Source organism: Pelophylax lessonae (genome assembly GCF_965119305.1).
Source record: "Pelophylax lessonae genome assembly, chromosome: 2".
Taxonomy (NCBI): Eukaryota; Metazoa; Chordata; class Amphibia; order Anura; family Ranidae; genus Pelophylax; species Pelophylax lessonae.
Window position 1 is genome coordinate 587,100,046 of NC_138769.1, and position 17,418 is coordinate 587,117,463.

General features: G+C 45.2%; 1 protein-coding gene across 1 annotated transcript in view; it reads left to right on the forward strand.

Moving 5' to 3' along the window:
* Window positions 1-5,283: 5,283 nt before the first annotated feature.
* LOC309547468 (thiol S-methyltransferase TMT1A-like) overlaps window positions 5,284-17,418 on the forward strand; it is a 39,442-nt gene continuing 27,307 nt past the window's right edge. Inside the window, exon 1 of the mRNA XM_082247331.1 lies at window positions 5,284-5,855. Coding sequence (XP_082103457.1) covers window positions 5,358-5,855 — 498 coding nt within the window. The 5' untranslated portion in view covers window positions 5,284-5,357. The remainder of the gene's footprint in view (window positions 5,856-17,418) is intronic.

A 17,418-nucleotide genomic window follows, 5' to 3' on the forward strand; every position in this document is an offset into this window, starting at 1 on the left:
CGGCAGACAAAAATCAGATGAGCAACACTGGGCATGCTCAGAGAAGAAAAAACACACGGAAAGTAAACCAGCACATGACATCACTTCTGAAGTTGGTTGTTGTTGGCCGAGAAAATTCGTGTGCAGTCTAGAGCACATTTCAACCAACACAACAACACTGGACAAAAGACGGCCGATCGGTCGGCTGATAATCGTTGCGTGTGTACGAAGCTTAAGTGTATGGCCAGCATAAGGCTTGCAAAGATTCCCTAACAAGTGCAGAGAAAATATACACCTTTTTCTAATTGACATCTCACTCATCCAGCCAGCAAAATAAGCTAAACAGGAAAACAGGTGTGTATTTCTCCACCTTGTTTAGCAAACCTGACACAGGCAAGTTCTTGCAATCAACAGGATCATTAGTGTGTCACAGCCCTATGGCCCCTTTCACGTGGGCGATCCGATCCGCCTTTTAGTTTTTCAGGCAGACCTGATCAGATGCTCCATGCATCCCTATGGGGCAGCGGAGACATGTCCGCTGACACCCGCTGCTATCCGATCCAATCCTCTCCGTTATATCCGGATGGATGGAAACCATATTTTCTATCCGTCTGGAGGATCAGATCGGATGGGATCGGATGAGAACGGACAGGCGGTCCATTTTCATCTGGTCTCCCCAAAGAGGGCATCGGGGATCTGACAGCTCCGTCTCAGCACACAGAGCGGAGACGGAGCTGTCATCCGCCTGCTCAGCGGGGATTGGCGGATCGATCCCCCGCTGAGCAGAACGGACTCCATCAGGCATTGCACCCGTGTGAAAGGGGCCTAACTGTGATTTCCTGATCTGCAGACATGTCCATGCTCCGTGACCTGAAATATATTGAAGCCAGAGGATCACTATGACAGCCAGGAAACTAGAATTTTCAGTAGAAGGTTATGGGTTTATGTCGATGGGCATCCTAATCAAATGCTGCATTTTTCATTCAAATAGAAAATGCAGCCTTTATATACAGAAGGCCGTGTTTGCTTGCTGTGCTCGGCTGCTCGCAGTTTAAAAGCACCTTATTGGACAAGTTGCTTCCAGAGAAACACAGTGCAGGAACCTGCACATATGTCTGTGAAATCGCCCCCAAAATCGGTCTGAAATGCCAGCTTGAAATCTCAAAATGGCCTCAGTGTTAACCTGGGCTTAAGGGAATAAGGTTTTGTTCTGACCTGAAATTGACGTACATTCCAAATGCACATCAAACACAGGAATACAATGCCATTCAGCATGAGCCCTTATCTGCTTAAAAAAGAAGTTAAGCCCCGTACACACACACAGAATGTTGGCCGTAAATTCTTGGCCAACGTCCGATCTGCCGATTGTAGGCTTGTAATGGGCCATACACACTATAAGATTTTCTGAAAACTTTTTCCTTTAGACTTATGCCTCGTACACACGTACCGATCGTCGGCCGAACGATCGACCGTCTTTTGTCCGAGGGCTGTCGTGTCTGTTGAAAAGTGCAAAAGACTGCACACTAATTTTGTCGGCCAACAACAGCCGACTGCAGAAGTGATGTCATGTGATGGTTAACTTTCCTTGTCTTTTTTCTTTTCTGAGCATGCCCAGTCTTGCAAATCTGCTGTCTGTTGGCCGAATTCTGTACTGACTGGCGAACAATCGGCCGTTCTGGTGTCGGCATACAAAAATTTTAATGCCTGCACGACAGATTCTGTTCGGCCGAAAGTGCGCTGTCGGAAGCATCATACTAACAAGCCTACAATCGGCCGATCGGTCGTCGGCCGACAATCTGCACGTGTGTACGGGGCATTACAAAAACCATATAATATGAGGTCAAACCTAAACACTTTCAATTTGTATGAAATCTGGCAGACCCTTGTACTACATAGAAAAGGTAAATCTGAAGGAAATCTAACCACAAAAGTTGGATAGTGTGTATCCAGCTTTAGTATGATGCTTCCGACAACCAACTGCGAATTTTCGGCCGAAAAAAATCTGGTGTGCATGCTATAAAATTTTTGTTGGCCAACAAAGAACGGCCCATTGTTCCTCAGTCAGTACAGATTTCGGCAGACAAAAATCAGATGAGCTAGACTGGGCATGCTCAGAGAAGAAAAAACACACTGAAAGTCAACCAGAACATGACATCACTTCTGAAGTTGGTTTTTGTTGGCCAACAAAAGTCCAGTGCAAGTCTAGAGCACATTTCAACCAACAAACAACACTGGACAAAAGTTGGCCAATCAGTTGGTCAACAATCTGTGCGTGTGTACGGGGCTTTAAGGGCCATACACACTATAAGATTTTCTGAAGACTTTTTCCTTTAAGCCCCGTACACACGTACCGATGGTCGGCTTACAAATGTTCCTCTTTTCTCCCCGGGATGTCGGTGTCTGCTGAAAAGTGCAAAGACAGCACAAGGACAGCACAAGAATTTTGTCCGCCGACTGCAGAAGTGATGTCATGTAATGGTTAACTTTCCCTGTGTTTTCTATTTTCTGAGCATGCCCAGTCTTGCAAATCTGCGGTCTGTCGGCCGAATTGTGTACTGACAGGCGAACAATCGTCCGTTCTGGTGTCGGCATACAAATATTTTCATGTTTGCACGAAAGACTTTTGTCCGCGGATTGTGCGCAGACATCTGTCGGAGGCACCATACTAACACGCGTACAATCGGCAGATCCTTCGTCCACCGACGTTTGTATGCCGACGATCGGTACGTGTGTACGGGCCTTTAGACTTATCAAAACCATATAATATGAGGTCACACCTAAACACTTTCAATTTGTATGCAATCTGGCAGGCCCTTGTACTACATAGAAAAGGTAAATCTGAAGGAAATCTGACCACAATAGTTGGATAGTGTGTATCCAGCTTTAGTCTTTCTGACTATATTTTATTTGTAATATGATAAATGGTTATATTCGTCACAATCTACTGCCCCCCCCCCCCCCTACAGAATTTAAGGATTCTTCTCATTGCCAACTCCTGTCATTATTTGAATTCGGCATGGCTCTGACTGCACAGCCATGTCATTCATTCACAGATGTCTATAAAGGCCCGTACACACGTACCGATCGTCGGCAGACAAGCGTCGGCCGACGACCGATCTGCCGATTGTACGCTTGTTAGTATGATGCCTCCGACAGCCGTCAGCGCACATTCTGCCGACAAGAATCTGTCATGCAAGCATTAAAATTTTTGTATGCCGACACCAGAGCGGCCGATTGTTCGCCAGTCAGTACAGAATTCGGCCGACAGACCGCAGATTTGCAAGACTGGGCATGCTCAGAAAAGAAAAAACACAGGGAAAGTTAACCATTACATGACATCACTTCTGCAGTCGGCTGTAGTGGGCAGACAAAATTCTTGTGCTGTCTTTGCACTTTTCAACAGACACCGACAGCCCGGGGACAAAAGACGGCCGATCGTTCGCCGACGATCGGTACGTGTGTACGGGGCTTAAGGCTCGGTTCACACTAGTGCAGGCAATGCATCCTGCATTTGAATGGGCTGCTGTTCCATGTGAAAGGTACAAAAAAAAAAAAAGATGCATGCACTTTTTTAAAAATGCAACTGCAGGGACTCCGCGTGTTTTTTTTTTTACCATGTGGCTCCTGCACCTGCGATCGCGCTGCAGGCTGAGAAGTCTGCAGGTGCTATTCAGAACGAATGGCAACCCTGCGCATTGCGCAAGAGCAATGCAACTCGGTTGTGGATATCAATGCAATACCCACAACCAGAACGCATGGCTCGCACTAGTGAACTGTTAGCCTAAATTAAAAAAACAGAAGTCCAATCTCCCACAGAGACAGAGAGAGTCATAGTTTTCCGTGTATAAGTTTTGGGGACGTCACTGCACTTGTAGTCCAATAATACTTTCTTCATCCCTGTAACTGGAGGACCGACCTACAGCTGAAGGAATAGTCTGCAAGAGCCAGAACACCGCAATGCACATTTCTTTTAATTTATTAATATAGGCGCATTCATTTATTTATTTTTTTTGCAGAAGGTAAACAATCTTTTAATACTAACTTTCGTTTAACCACTTGCTGAACAGCCACTGTACTTATACTGCGGCACGTCGGCTCTGTCCCGCAAACATCCCGCAACATCGTTTTGCAGGACAGCTAGTGGGGGTGCGCACGTGCAGATTGCCCACAGGGGGAGCCAATCAGTGGGTCCGGCGGCCATGATGTCTCCCGGGCATCTGCCATAGCTCCCCGTGGAGACAGAACGGCGGTCTGCCGAAGTAAACACGGCAAACCGCTGTTCTGTCAGTAGGAACACAGCTTTCTGTGTTCATCCAGCAAGCCCCCCCCCCCCCCCCCCACTGTTAGAAAGCAGCCCCTATGGACACATTTAATCCTTTGATCGCTCCTGGTGTTAACCCCTTCCCTGCCAGTGTCATTAGTACAGTAACAGTCCATATTTTTAGCACTGATTACTGTAGTAATGTCACTGGTCCTCCCAAAAGTGTCAAAACTGTCAGTTACGTGTTCAACTTGTTCGCCGCAATGTCGCAGTCCTGCGAAAAATCGCTGATCGCCGCCATTACTAGAAAAAAATACATTTAAAAAATGACATAAATCTTTCCCCTAGTTTGTAAACACGATAACTTTTGCGCAAACTGATCAATACACACTTATTGGGATTTTATTTACTATAAATATGTAGCAGAATACATATTGGCCTAAAATGATGAAAAAATTAGATTTTTAATTTTTTTTTTTTTATTGGGAATGTTATATAGCAGAAAGTAAAAAATATTGTTTTTTTTTTTTTTTCAGAATTGTAGATTTTTTTGTTTATAGCACAAAAAATAAAAATCTCAGAGGTGATCAAATACCATCAAAAGAAAGCTCTGTTTGTGGGGAAAAAAAAGGACATCAATTTTGTGTACAGCGTCGCACGACTGCTCAGTTGTCAGCTAACGTAACGCAGTGCCGTATCGCAAAATATGGCCTGGTCATTAAGGGAGTAAAACCTTCCAGTCCAGAAGTGGTTAAAGAACCTTTAACTTTAATTCTGGGAAGGGAAGCTGTGGTCTATCAGCAGCCAGCTAATGCATCGTCCAAACATTTCCCAAGCCTCAGAGCTGCAAATTAAAGACTGCTGAAAGCATTTGCTTTTTTTTTTAGGAGATATAAGACATACAAGTTTGTATAAACCCAAATTAAATGGCTATCACATGCTTTAGCTTTTCCAGCTTTGTGTACATGACACTTACACTCCTATCCTGTTTAAAGGTTACTGTTACAATGGCAATGCTCCTCCTGCTCTGTCGCCCAGTAGCAGTAATAGCAGGGCCACCCCCTCCCTGTTCAGCTCACACGCAGGCTGCACACATTACAGGCTGCACTCTCTGACAATGGCCGTGTACATTGTGTTCTTCCAGATATGTGTAGCTCTCATAGCACTGCCCATACACATCCTTGCTTTCCTGGGTCTATGGAATCCCATAATCAAGAATTTTTTTCCTTATATCATGGAAAAAGTCACCAAGAACTTCAACAAATACATGGCCGAGCACAAGAAGGAGCTCTTTAGGAACTTGAATGACTTCAGAGGCCCTTCTAGGGAGCTCAGAATCCTGGAGCTGGGCTGCGGCACTGGTGCAAACTTTCAGTTCTATCCTGAAGGATGTAAAGTCACCTGTGTAGATCCTAACCCTAACTTCAAGACGTTTCTGAGCAACAGCCTTGCGGAGAATCAGCATATCCAATTCCAGGCCTTTGTGGTGGCTCCAGGGGAGAACATGGCCCAGATACAGAGTGGATCCATGGATGTTGTGGTCTGCACATTGGTGCTGTGCTCTGTAGACAATATTGAAGGGATTTTGGCGGAAGTTCATCGTGTGCTGAGACCTGTAAGTGTATTTCTGGTGCCTCACATGTACGTTAGATGTTCAATAATGACTATAGGGTATATCAGTGGCATATAACCAGTTACAGGTGTAGTAGGAAAAAACTCCTTTAAGTAGAACTATAGGCAAAACTTTTTTTTTTCCATTTTGAATAGAGCGAAGGAGGGTTATAAACCTTGTCAGGTTTTATTTCTTCATCTGTGTCCCATTGCCGAGATTTCCCTTCACTTCCTGTCCCATAGCCAAAGAGAAAATGAGCAGAAATTCCTGCAAATTAAAGCAGCGTTCCAGCCTAAATAACAACAATGGCTCAAAAAATAGATGACCACTCCCCCATTCATTTTCGGATATTTGGTATTTATTTATTTTTTGTCATTTTAGGGTCTTTTGCCTCAGCGAGGTATGTTACTTCTGCTTGTCTGTTATCTTCTGGGATAGCTGTGTCATCAATCCTATGAGTCAATGGGCATCCCCCACCACTAGCATTGCGTTATTTTAAAACCAGAAATGACCCAATGCTAGGTGGAGGTAGGGGCCAGTTTTTAAATTGGGAATTCAGTCTGTTGTTTGGGGCGTGCTTCATTCCCACTGCACATGTTCGAGATTGGGATTTGCATGGTGCACCTAATGCTGAAAGAGTCCCAGCGGGCTTCAGATGCCCATAGTCATGATGGCCGCATTGTGAATCAGGAGCTTATAGTAAGTAATGAATGCTGCACAAAGAACAAAAAGAGCATGATTTTGCAGATTGCTGATTTGTCAACCACAAGTGGTAACTGCCACGGGGTTATTTATAAAAAAAAAAAAAAAACGTCTGGAACTCAGCTTTGGGGAAATTCCTTGGAGACCCCCAGTCATGAGAACTAGTGTCCTTATTAGAAGATTTCCTCTCTATTAAGTACATTTTCTTTTACTTTTTCAATGATAATGGTAAACGGGGCAAACAGAGAAGTTGAATCTACTTAAAACTGACAAGCGTTCTAATCTCTCTGCACTCTATCCAAAACTAAAAAAAAAAATGTATACTTTTAATTCCCAATATTGTAAGGAGTCCCACCAGCTTTCTTCTACTCTAGGTTTCCATTTCTGCTTGTGACCCCATTGGGGGCATATTCCCTTTCTTCCTGTTTATGTGACAACTATTCAAGTTGAGGTGTCACCTGACAGGAATTTACAGGCAGCAATAAAAATGTTGTTAGAAGTCCTATCCTTTCTCTGTTAACAATTTGTTTTTGGCTGTCATCTCTCCCGCACTGACTCCTTCATGGACAATATCATAAGGGATGCTTGGCTAATGGTAGTTCTCTATAATGTCTAGTGTAAGGAAGCCAATGTTAGCTATCAAGATGTTCCCTGAAACCTTGGTTTTACATGGAACTCCAGAAAATGCTCTGCACTTAATCTGCTGTCCTGGCCTACTTCTATGCTAAGTTTTTTTTTTTTTGTTTCTGCCTGTGATCCAGTTGGAAAACCCAATCAGGGACTCATTCAGGCTTGTAACTACCCCAGAAGGCAGATACGGCTGCTAAGGATTCTGGGAGTGGGTATAAGTCTGAGGGGATAGCGTAACTCAGTGTCTTTGGCGGGAGCAGAGTCCCAGGAGGGAGAGAACAGCTATCTCTCCTCCTGTTTGAGGAAGTGGATGTCTGAGAATCCAAAGGATGCTGAGTTGAGCTGCGGGCATCCGGTGTGCCGAGAACCAGCGGAGGGAAGCGGGGTCCAGTCCCAGGAAAGCCTACACAGGTCATGAGTATTGAGGATTGCCCCTGGGGGTCTGCCAAGTATCAGTGGGGACCACTCCGGAGAAGGTTCTAGGATCCAGGTACCAGCTAGCTGTAAAGGGGGTGCCTAGGTTGAGGACCTTGAAGTGACAGAGGGGGTACCTAGGTTGATGACCCTGAAGTGACAGAGGGGGTGCCTAGGTTGAGGACCCTGAAGTGACAGAGGGGGTACCTAGTCAGGGGACCCTGAAGAGTTGAAGGGGGCACCTGCAGTTTGGGCCCTGAAGAGTCAGTGCACTGTGTGTAGTGCATCAGTTAAGAGTTGCAGCCATACAGGAATTCACAACAAGCTACCTCAAGCCAGTGTAAGGCAGGAGGGGGTAGTCAGTGACTTTTGAGAGCCAGCATTGTCAGAAGTTCAATGTTCTACAGTCCTGGATCTTCTGGACTAGAGTCGGAGTTCCAGCACAGCTTTCAGAGATACAGTGTGTTCAAAGCGTCAGTAAGCGTTGGCTAGCGTCGGCTGGCGTCAAGACAGCACTAACAGACATTTTTGCTATAAAAGTCCCAGAATTGTACATAGTCGAGCCAAAGGAGTATCCCACTCATTTCCTTCTCCCATCCCCTAAAACTACAATAAAACAATCAAACAAAGATGCCGGAGTTGTCAATGTGTCAGTTCTCACACCCAGGGTCGCAGCTCACATGGGCTGGAGAGGTAACCGGTAATAATGGCAGACCCACATCGGGCCCAATGTCTGGAAAACCTGCTATATATATATATATATATATATATATATATATATATATATATATATATAGTATATATAGTATATATAGTATATATAGTATATATATATAGTAGTGTGTGGTTTTTTTTTTTTTTTTTTTCCCCTCAATGCATTCTCTGCATTATGGTAAAAAAAAAACTTTGAATGGTAGCACAGCCCCCAGCCTCTCCTAAGTACTCATCTAAACCTGATCCGGATCCAGCGCTGTGCACATCTGCAGCAGCTCTTCTCCCTGGCCCTGCTCTCAGAGGCTTGGCAAAGAGCAGCGGGAGCCATTGGCTCCTGGTGCTGTCAATCAAAATCTGTCAGCAGAGGACAGGACTGAGCCGTGCTGTGTGTCTAAATAGACCCAAGCAGCCCTGCTCAGAATCAAATAAACACAAGTGCCCCCATAGAAAGCAGTTTCCTAGGTGGGGGGGGGCAGGAGTGGGGGACCCCAGAAGAGGAGGATTGGGTCTGCTCTGTGCAAAACCGTTGCACAGAGCAGGTAAGTACAACATGTTTGTTATTTTTACAAAAAAAAAAAAAACCTTTACAATCACGTTAAGCTGCCCTTTATGGTTGTGGAATTTTTTGTTTAAAATTTTTATTTTTAAGAACGTTAGACTGAGTTTCTAATATTTAGTGGGGTCAAGCTGACATTAGTTTTCCACCACAGTGATGAGAAAACCTGAAAAACGTTTCTCGAATTAATGAATTTCAATCAGTGAAGGTGGTTTTCATGGAAAATTCTATTCACTCCAACATCGTCGTTTCAGAAAAGTGTTTATTAAAAAACAAAAAAAAAAAAACATGGTACATGTCCAGAACAAATAACAAAATGCTCACAGACTTTAAGAACAGAGTATTGAAGAAAACAGAATTGCACACACATATATTGTCATATCTGGTAACAAATTATAGCACATAATCCACTTTTTACAGTAAATTTATATATAATGGACATAGCTTAGTACGAGTATATCAGAAGCTGACAAATTAGAGAAGTATATTAGTTACTAGTTCTAGCATTCTAAGCCCTGACTTATCTAGCCACAGGGACCATATTTTTTCTAGTTTGGCAGGGCAGCCCCCATGTTGATAAATACGCTTCAGTTGGAAAAGTTTATCTCCCATGTACCCTATCCATTCCTTGCACATGGGGGGGTTAGCAAATTTTCCATGGGTCAGAATCAGTTTACGTGCTTGAAATAGAGCTGTAGTTATGGCTTCTTTTGTAAATTAATGTCTCTGAAGACCATCCAGACCAGGACCCCTAAAATACATTGTTAGGGTTCAGTCTGGATCACTTGAAAAACTGTATTTAGCAGTTGAATGAACTCTGACCAGTATATATGAAGTTTCGGACATTGCCATAATATTGGCTAAACATAAAAGACAGGAAGTAAAAGAAAATCTACTCAATGGAGTTACAGACTGAAATAAAAAACAGACACCATAAAACAAAATTTTTGACGGGATTTCAGTTTTAAAAGAAGTTTGTTGTAAAAAGAAACTCGGTGGCAGTCATTGCTGACTTCCCCTGCTGAAAATGCTAGCTGCCCGTCAACCTGACCATGTTATTTTTACACTGAACTGTTTTAGTGACCTGAAAAAGTATGCAAATAAAGAAACTTGCATGCTTGTGACTCAGAAAGCAATAAAGACAGAGGCATATTGTAACAGCCGTGGACCTAGCATTTTCAGACCAAGATCAGCAATGACATCCCCTAGATTTCTCTTGACAAGTTTACTATAAATAAAACTCATGTAGAGGAAAGCAAGAGATTTATCTTAATGAAGACATTCCCAGCCGCATAGATTTCTTCTTATTGCCAATGCCTGCTACGGTCAACCATTAGGGGAAAAAGTAAAGTCCTATGTATCCAGGAGTTGTAGCCTACACTGCAATGAAGACTTCCAATACGACACCTCTGATTGACCCAGTACTGTCACATGCGCCTACATACCTGACAATATTAAGTATTGCACGCTGAGCAAAGAAAAGGTCAGTATATTGTACTGGGGACGGAGAATTTAAGAGACGTAATTCCGCTCATTCAGAGCAATATTACAGTGTACCCGAAAAAACTAGAAATAGTAGATAAGTGGTCAAATAAACAAAACAAATATAATTGTAAAAACTAGTTGCAGGCACACTAGTGATATCAACTTTGTCATACAAAACTAAAAATACTGTGCTGTGCTAAACAAAATAATTATGGTGCAAAGTTTAGTGAAATACCAAAGAAGTTATTTAACCACTTGCCGACCGCCACACGACTATTTACTGCGGCGGTCTGCCCCTCACAGGCAGAGCGACGTAGTACTACGTCGCTAGCCTGTGAGGGTCTAGGGAGCGAGCGCGCGCCCCCGGAGGCGCGCTCCCACTCCCGAGTGGTCACGGACCCCCCTGCGCGTGTGACCGGCGGACCCGATGTCCGCTGGTCACTCGGCGATCGTCGGTGCAGAGGGAGAAAGGCAGGCGGCTAATGTAAACAAGCCACCTGTCATTCTCCTACTATGTAGGACCGTTGATCACTGTTCATACAGCTCAAGCCACAGCCAATCACAGTTAGAATCACGTCCCTAGGGACACACATAACCCCTCCCTCTCAAAAAAAGTTAACCCCTTCACTGCCAGTGTAATTTTACAGTAACAGTGCATATGTATAGCACTGATTACTGTAGAAATGTCACTGGTAACCCCAAAAGTGTCAAAAATGTCAGTCAAGGGTCCGATCTGTCCGCCGCAATGTCGCAGTACCGCAAAAAAAATCGCAGATCGCTGCCATTACGCGTTAAAAAAAAAAAACAACAAAGATGACAAAAATCTTTCCCTTTGTTAGTAAACGCGATAACTTTTGCGCAAACCAATCAAAATATGCTTTTTGCGATTTTTTTTTTTTTTTTTTTTTACCAAACATATGTAGCAGAAAACAAATTGGCCGAAAATGTTAAAAAAATTTGATTTTTACATTTTTTTTGGGGGGAATATCATATAAAAAAAATGTGAAAAATATTGTTATTTTTGCAAAATTGACGCTCTTTTTTTGTTTATAGCGCATGATCAAAAAATTTCACAGGTGATCAAATACCACCAAAAGAAAGCTCTGTTTGTGGGAAAAAAAGGATGTCAAATTCGTTTGGGTACAGCGTCGCACAACCGCGCAATTGTCCGTTAAAGTCACGCAGTGCCGAATCGCAAAATAGGCCCTGGTCAGGAAGGGGGTAAAATCTTCCGGGGCTTAAGTGGTTAAAGCGGTCCATTACCCACCTCCCCCTGAGATCCTCCTCCCTTCTGCCCCCATGCTCGGTCCAGCGCCGTCATCTTCATTTGTGATGTCCTCTGGATTCTGATCCCAGAATAGCCAATGGCTCTCCAATGCCTCAGCGCTAAGCCCACCCCCTCCTCTTTTCTTAGTGAAAGCTAATGCATCCTGGGATATGTGACATGCATATCTGAGGAGGCACAGTGGGTAAAGTGCACGTCGCTCACCTAGGCAAATGAGGAGAATGAGGGGCAGGCCAGAAGAGTTTTTACAAAAAAAAGCTAAAAAAAACAAAAAAAAAACCATTTCAACATCAGAGAGCAGGAGGGGTGTAGATGAGGACATATGAGAAAGAGGGTGACAATATGCTTTTACTTTAAAAAAAATACAAAACATATAATTGTGAGAAAATGTCTACTTGTAACTCATTCCCATGTAGTCCCATTCTTCACTGAAAAATCAAATGAATCAGTGCATCCTCCACCAGTGTAATGAACCATCGCCAAAAATGAATGTATAAACACTTACTATAGTTCCATGACCTCCTAAATTAATAGAAAGGTCATCATTTGCATGAATAGAAGCTCCCTGGCACACTGTAGGACACACAAGTTGGTAGTGGATCAGATGCAAAACTGCCCAAAGATGTTAGAGGGCCGATTGACAGAACTTCCTCTGGTGCCAAACTCCCTTGCACTTGCCACATTCTTAAAGGACTGGAACAACCCACAAAGTCAAACAGTGACCATCTTAGATCTATAAGGAGCCTCAGTTAGGATACAGCAGCCATCTTTGACCCAAAACAAGGCTTGGCCCTATCCCTCGTGGATGTTAAAATTAGCTTATAATTGCCCACCCCAAACCCTCCAAGAATGCCCCTACCTTCCCTGTACCCTCTACCCCACTACTTCTTGACCTACCTTACCTCGGCTCCTAAGCCCTCCATACCCAATCTCTCTTGCTCCTATTTTCTCCCCTATTTTCCATACCCCTCTACTCCCTGTGAACCTTACATGGTCTGACTTGAGTCCAACCAGGATCCTCCCTGATCATTTACGAGGCTACGCCTTCCGTAACAACTGGAGGGCCACCACAGGTTGAGCACCCGTGTGCTAGACAGTACCTTGGTATAGAAATTCCCCTAGGCTAACTCTCACTGGGGCTCAATCAGTACATGCAAATGATAGGCCTACAGACAAATATTAGATTCAACACACAACCCCAGTTTTGTACCTAAAACCTCTAGGAATCTATATTCCATTCATCCCAATGCGTTTGTCCCCCATTCTCTTGTTTAGGCAATACCTATATTGAACTCATCTGTGCTCTCTGGAGTTTTTCTATTTTCATCCTACTTTTGCAGCTTGTACTTATGTTTTTTGGATATACTTGCATAACAGTTCATAAAAAACTTTGTGGGGAAAAAACGGAAAATTTATATCAATACTTACCGTAATTTTCCTTTCCTGATGGACTCCATGGCAGCACACGTATGGGTAGGCTCCGCCTCCTCTCCTACCCTATAGGACCCCACTCCCATAAATCTTTGCTCCATACCAGGAGCCGTGTTCCATAACTAGAACTACTCCAGCAGATGGGAGGGGACTCCTGCTGCCATGGAGTCCATCAGGAAAGGAAAATTACGGTAAGTATTGATATAAATTTTCTGTTTTCCTGACAGACTCCATGGCAGCACACGTATGGGAAATAACTAGCCATACACACCCGGGCGGGTAACTGCTGGTTTAACAGAAAAAGGTTTAATTTGCACCGTCAACAGACAAGACTTTTAAACCAAAGTTGACCGAAGATAAAGAAGCCGGTTCAACACAGTAATGCGACATAAAGGTATGAATTGATGACCAAGAAGCCGCTCTGCAAATCACGTCAGGAGCTACATGGAGAGAAGCTGCCCACGATGTAGAGATCCCTCTAGTGGAATGAGCTGTCACCACCTCTGGAGGAGCCAGTCCATTAGCTTTATATGCCCACTGGATGGTCTGAACTATCCAACTAGCTATAGATCTTGAGGAAGCTTGTTTGCCCTTGTTTTTTCCACAGATGAGGACAAAAAGATGGTCTGACTGGCGGAAAGGAGCTGTAGTTTCCAGATATAGCCGAAGAGTTTCCCCCACGTCCAAAGGATGGACAGAATTTTCATCTTGAGATTTGAACGTGGGTAGGACAATTTCCTGGTTGACATGGAATACCGACATTACTTTCGGATTGGAGCCAAGCATCGGAACCAATACTACCCGATCAGGGAAAAACGTAAGGAATGGTTCCTTGTAACCCAAGGCACCGAGTTCAGAAACCCTTTTGGCCGAAGTAATAGCCACCAGAAAGGCTGTTTTCATGGAGATGTTTTTAAGGAAGAATGGATCCTTCTGATCCAAGGTGAGTGAGGAAAGAAACCCCAAGACCGTAGGAAGATCCCACTTAGGGAACCTGGGCTTTCTAGGAGGTCTTAACCTAGTAGCGCCTCTGAAGAACTGGCGAACCAGGGAGTGTTTCGCCCATGCAGTCCCAGTGAAGGCCGAAATGGCTGAAATTTGGACCCGAAGGGAGCTTACTGCTAATGACAGGTCCAGACCGGACTGGAGGAAGCCCAAAATATCCTGGATTCCTGGGTCAGAGACAGAGCTAGATCTGCTATCCACATAATCCTTAAACTTGGACCAGATTTTTTCATAGACCTTGTTCGTGCCGGGTCTTCTGGCACTCATCATTGTAGCGATTGCCTCGTTTGGACAACCGAGCGCTTTCAATCTTTCCCTCTCAACAGCCATGCCATGAGATGAAGCTGTGCTGGGCAGGGGTGAAGAATAGGCCCTTGGGACAGAAGGTCCGGCCTGACTGGCAGAGGTATCGGGTCCCGACAGCTCAGCTGGAGCAACAGAGGAAACCACGGTCTCTTTGGCCAGAAGGGAAGAATCGCTATGATCTGCACTCTCTCTGTCCTGAGTCTGTGAAGAAACTTGAAGATGACTGGCACTGGAGGAAACGCATAAGCCGTTTGAAAATTCCAATGATCCGTCAGGGCGTCTACCCCGTAGGCCTGGGGATAACGCCACCTCGTGTAGAATCTCTCCAGTTTGGCATTGCTTGGAGATGCGAACAGATCTACCTCTGGACGGTAACCTAGAGACATGACCCATATGAAGGTCTCTGGATGGAGTGACCACTCGTTGTTGTCCAGAGCAGACCTCGAGAGGAAGTCTGCCTGGACGTTCTGGGCACCCGGAAGATAGGCGGCTGACAAGTTGGACAGATGTCTTTGAGCCCAATCCATAATAGGTTTCACTTCTTTCAGAAGAGAAGGACTGCGGGTGCCCCCTTGTCTCTTGATGTAGGCGACGGCTGTCGTATTGTCCAGTCTTAGTAGGACCGAGGCATCGGTCGCCAGATGCTGAAAGGCCTGGAGAGCACAGAACGCTGCCCGAAGCTCCAGCACATTCGAGACCACCCCGTATGTAGGGAAGTCCCATCTGCCCTGGGCCACCTCCGACAGGCAATGTGCTCCCCATCCCGTCCTGCTGGCGTCCGAGGTCATGACCAACCAGGACGCTGGAACGATTGAATGGCAGTTTAAAAGATTCTTTCGCTGAAGCCACCAGGTTAAGCTGTCCTTCATGGACGTAGTTATCCGAATGAGGACTTCTGGATTCTCGAAATTCCATTGTTGGAGGAATCCCATCTGAAAGGGCCTCATCTTCCACTGTGCCCACTTCACCATGGGAGCCGTGGAAACCATGGTCCCAATTATCTTCATGCACTGGGACGCCCGGAGATGAGAGGCTGATAATGCCGGACGAATCCTGTTGCGAATTGTCGGAATCTTCTCTAATGGAAGGGAGATAGTGCCTCTGGAAGTGTTGAAGAGGGCCCCTAGGAAGACCAAAGACTTTGTGGGTTCCAGATGACTTTTTTCCAAATTCAGGAGCCACCCAAACTCTTGAAGGGTGGAAATTACTTGAGATCTGTGAAGCAGAATTTGATCCTGATGTTCTGACAGAAGGAGCAAGTCGTCCAAGTAATGGTAAAGATGAATCCCTTTTGCTCTGATCAGGGCTACTACAGCCAGTAAGATTTTGGAAAAGATTCGAGGTGATGTGGTAAGCCCGAAAGGGAGACAGGTACATTGAAGATGCACCTGACCCACTGCGAATCGGAGAAATTTTTGCATTTCTGCTGCGACTGGGACGTGAAAGTAGGCATCTTTCAAGTCTATGGATATCATCCAATCCTCTGGCTGTACCACTTGCCGAATTGTAAAAAGTGTTTCCATCCTGAACCTCTCTTTCTTGATGAAGGTGTTTAGGTGTGTTAGGTCTATAACCGGCCTCCAAGAGCCGCTTTTCTTCAAGACCATGAAGAGCGGAGAGTAGATGCCTTGGAACCGTTCCTCGGTTGGGACAGGCACTGCCGCACCCTGGGCAACCAGGGATTCTACATATGTAAGAAGAGTTGACTTCTTCTCTTCTGAACGGGGTAAGGCCGTAGGAATGAAGCGAAGAATGGGGCTTCTGTCGAAAATCCACACATGTCCGTGTGATACGGTTCTGACGGCCCATTGATCTTCGATCGAGGCTGCCCAGACGTGCGCAAACTGAAGCAAGCGTGCGCCTACCCGCACCGTCTGGACAGGTTCGATGTCAAAAAGACTTCGTCGCCTCTCGGCTTGCTGAAGATTTTCCTTTGGAGAACTTCTGCCCTGTAGACTGAGGGCGCTTCCAGTTCTTCCTGAACTCACGACCGGGCCTGTAAAAACGGGCCTCTCTGGCACGATCAGGATTTTGTCTGTTTTGAGGTCTTCTCTGATCTATCAACCGGCGATCCTGGGGAAGGAAACCAGATTTACCACCAGTGGCACGGGTAATAGCACTGTCCAGTTTATTACCAAAGAGGGAGGAACCCTCAAAGGGAATTTTGCACCAGGCCTGCTTAGAGGCAGGGTCGGCCAACCAGGGGCGCAACCACAAGGCGCGTTTGGCCGTGACAGAGGACAGCATGACCCGCGCCGCCAAGCGGATTATATCAATGGATGCCTCACCCAAGAAAGCCGTTGCCAGTCTCAACTCCTGAATGGCTGAACTCCTGGCCACCTCTTCGGAGACACTCTGAAGTGTAGCCTCCACGCTGTCTACCCAGGCTTCCATTGCCTTGGATGTGGCTGCCAAAGCCAGAGCCGGCTTACACGCCATACCTGCGGAGAGATAAATCTTCTTAAGATCTGTGTCAATCCGCCTGTCAAGAGCGTCTTTGAATGAGACTGAGTCTTCCAATGGTAAGGTTACGTGTTTCACCAACCTCATCAAGGCCGCATCCACCGTGGGAGCGGAGTCTAGATGTTTCACCTTATCATCCTTAAAGGGATACATTCTGGAGACCTTAGATGACAAAGAGTTTTTCTTTTCAACTCCCTGCCACTCGTCTGTAATAATTTCTCCCAATTCCCCTAGGAGGGGAAAATGGGAACGCTCTTTTTTGAGATGTTTGAAGTATTTCTTCTGTTTAGCTGGGGACTCAGCTGGATCTTCCCATTTTAATGCCTCCTTAACCGCCTTAACTAGCGGTGGGACCATAGCAAGTTCAAAACCTACATTCTGGTCTGCCAAATCATCTTCACTGTCTGTAGAATCTTCTGACAGACGACTTGGTTGTGAAGTACCTGGCTCCACTTCATCCCTTGGGAGGAAACCAGGAGCCTCTGAAGAGTGACCCGAAAGCCTGCTCGAATCCCAATCTCTAAGGGATTCTTTTACAATCCGCCTGACCATAGCCTCCACTGGTTGTGCAGTGT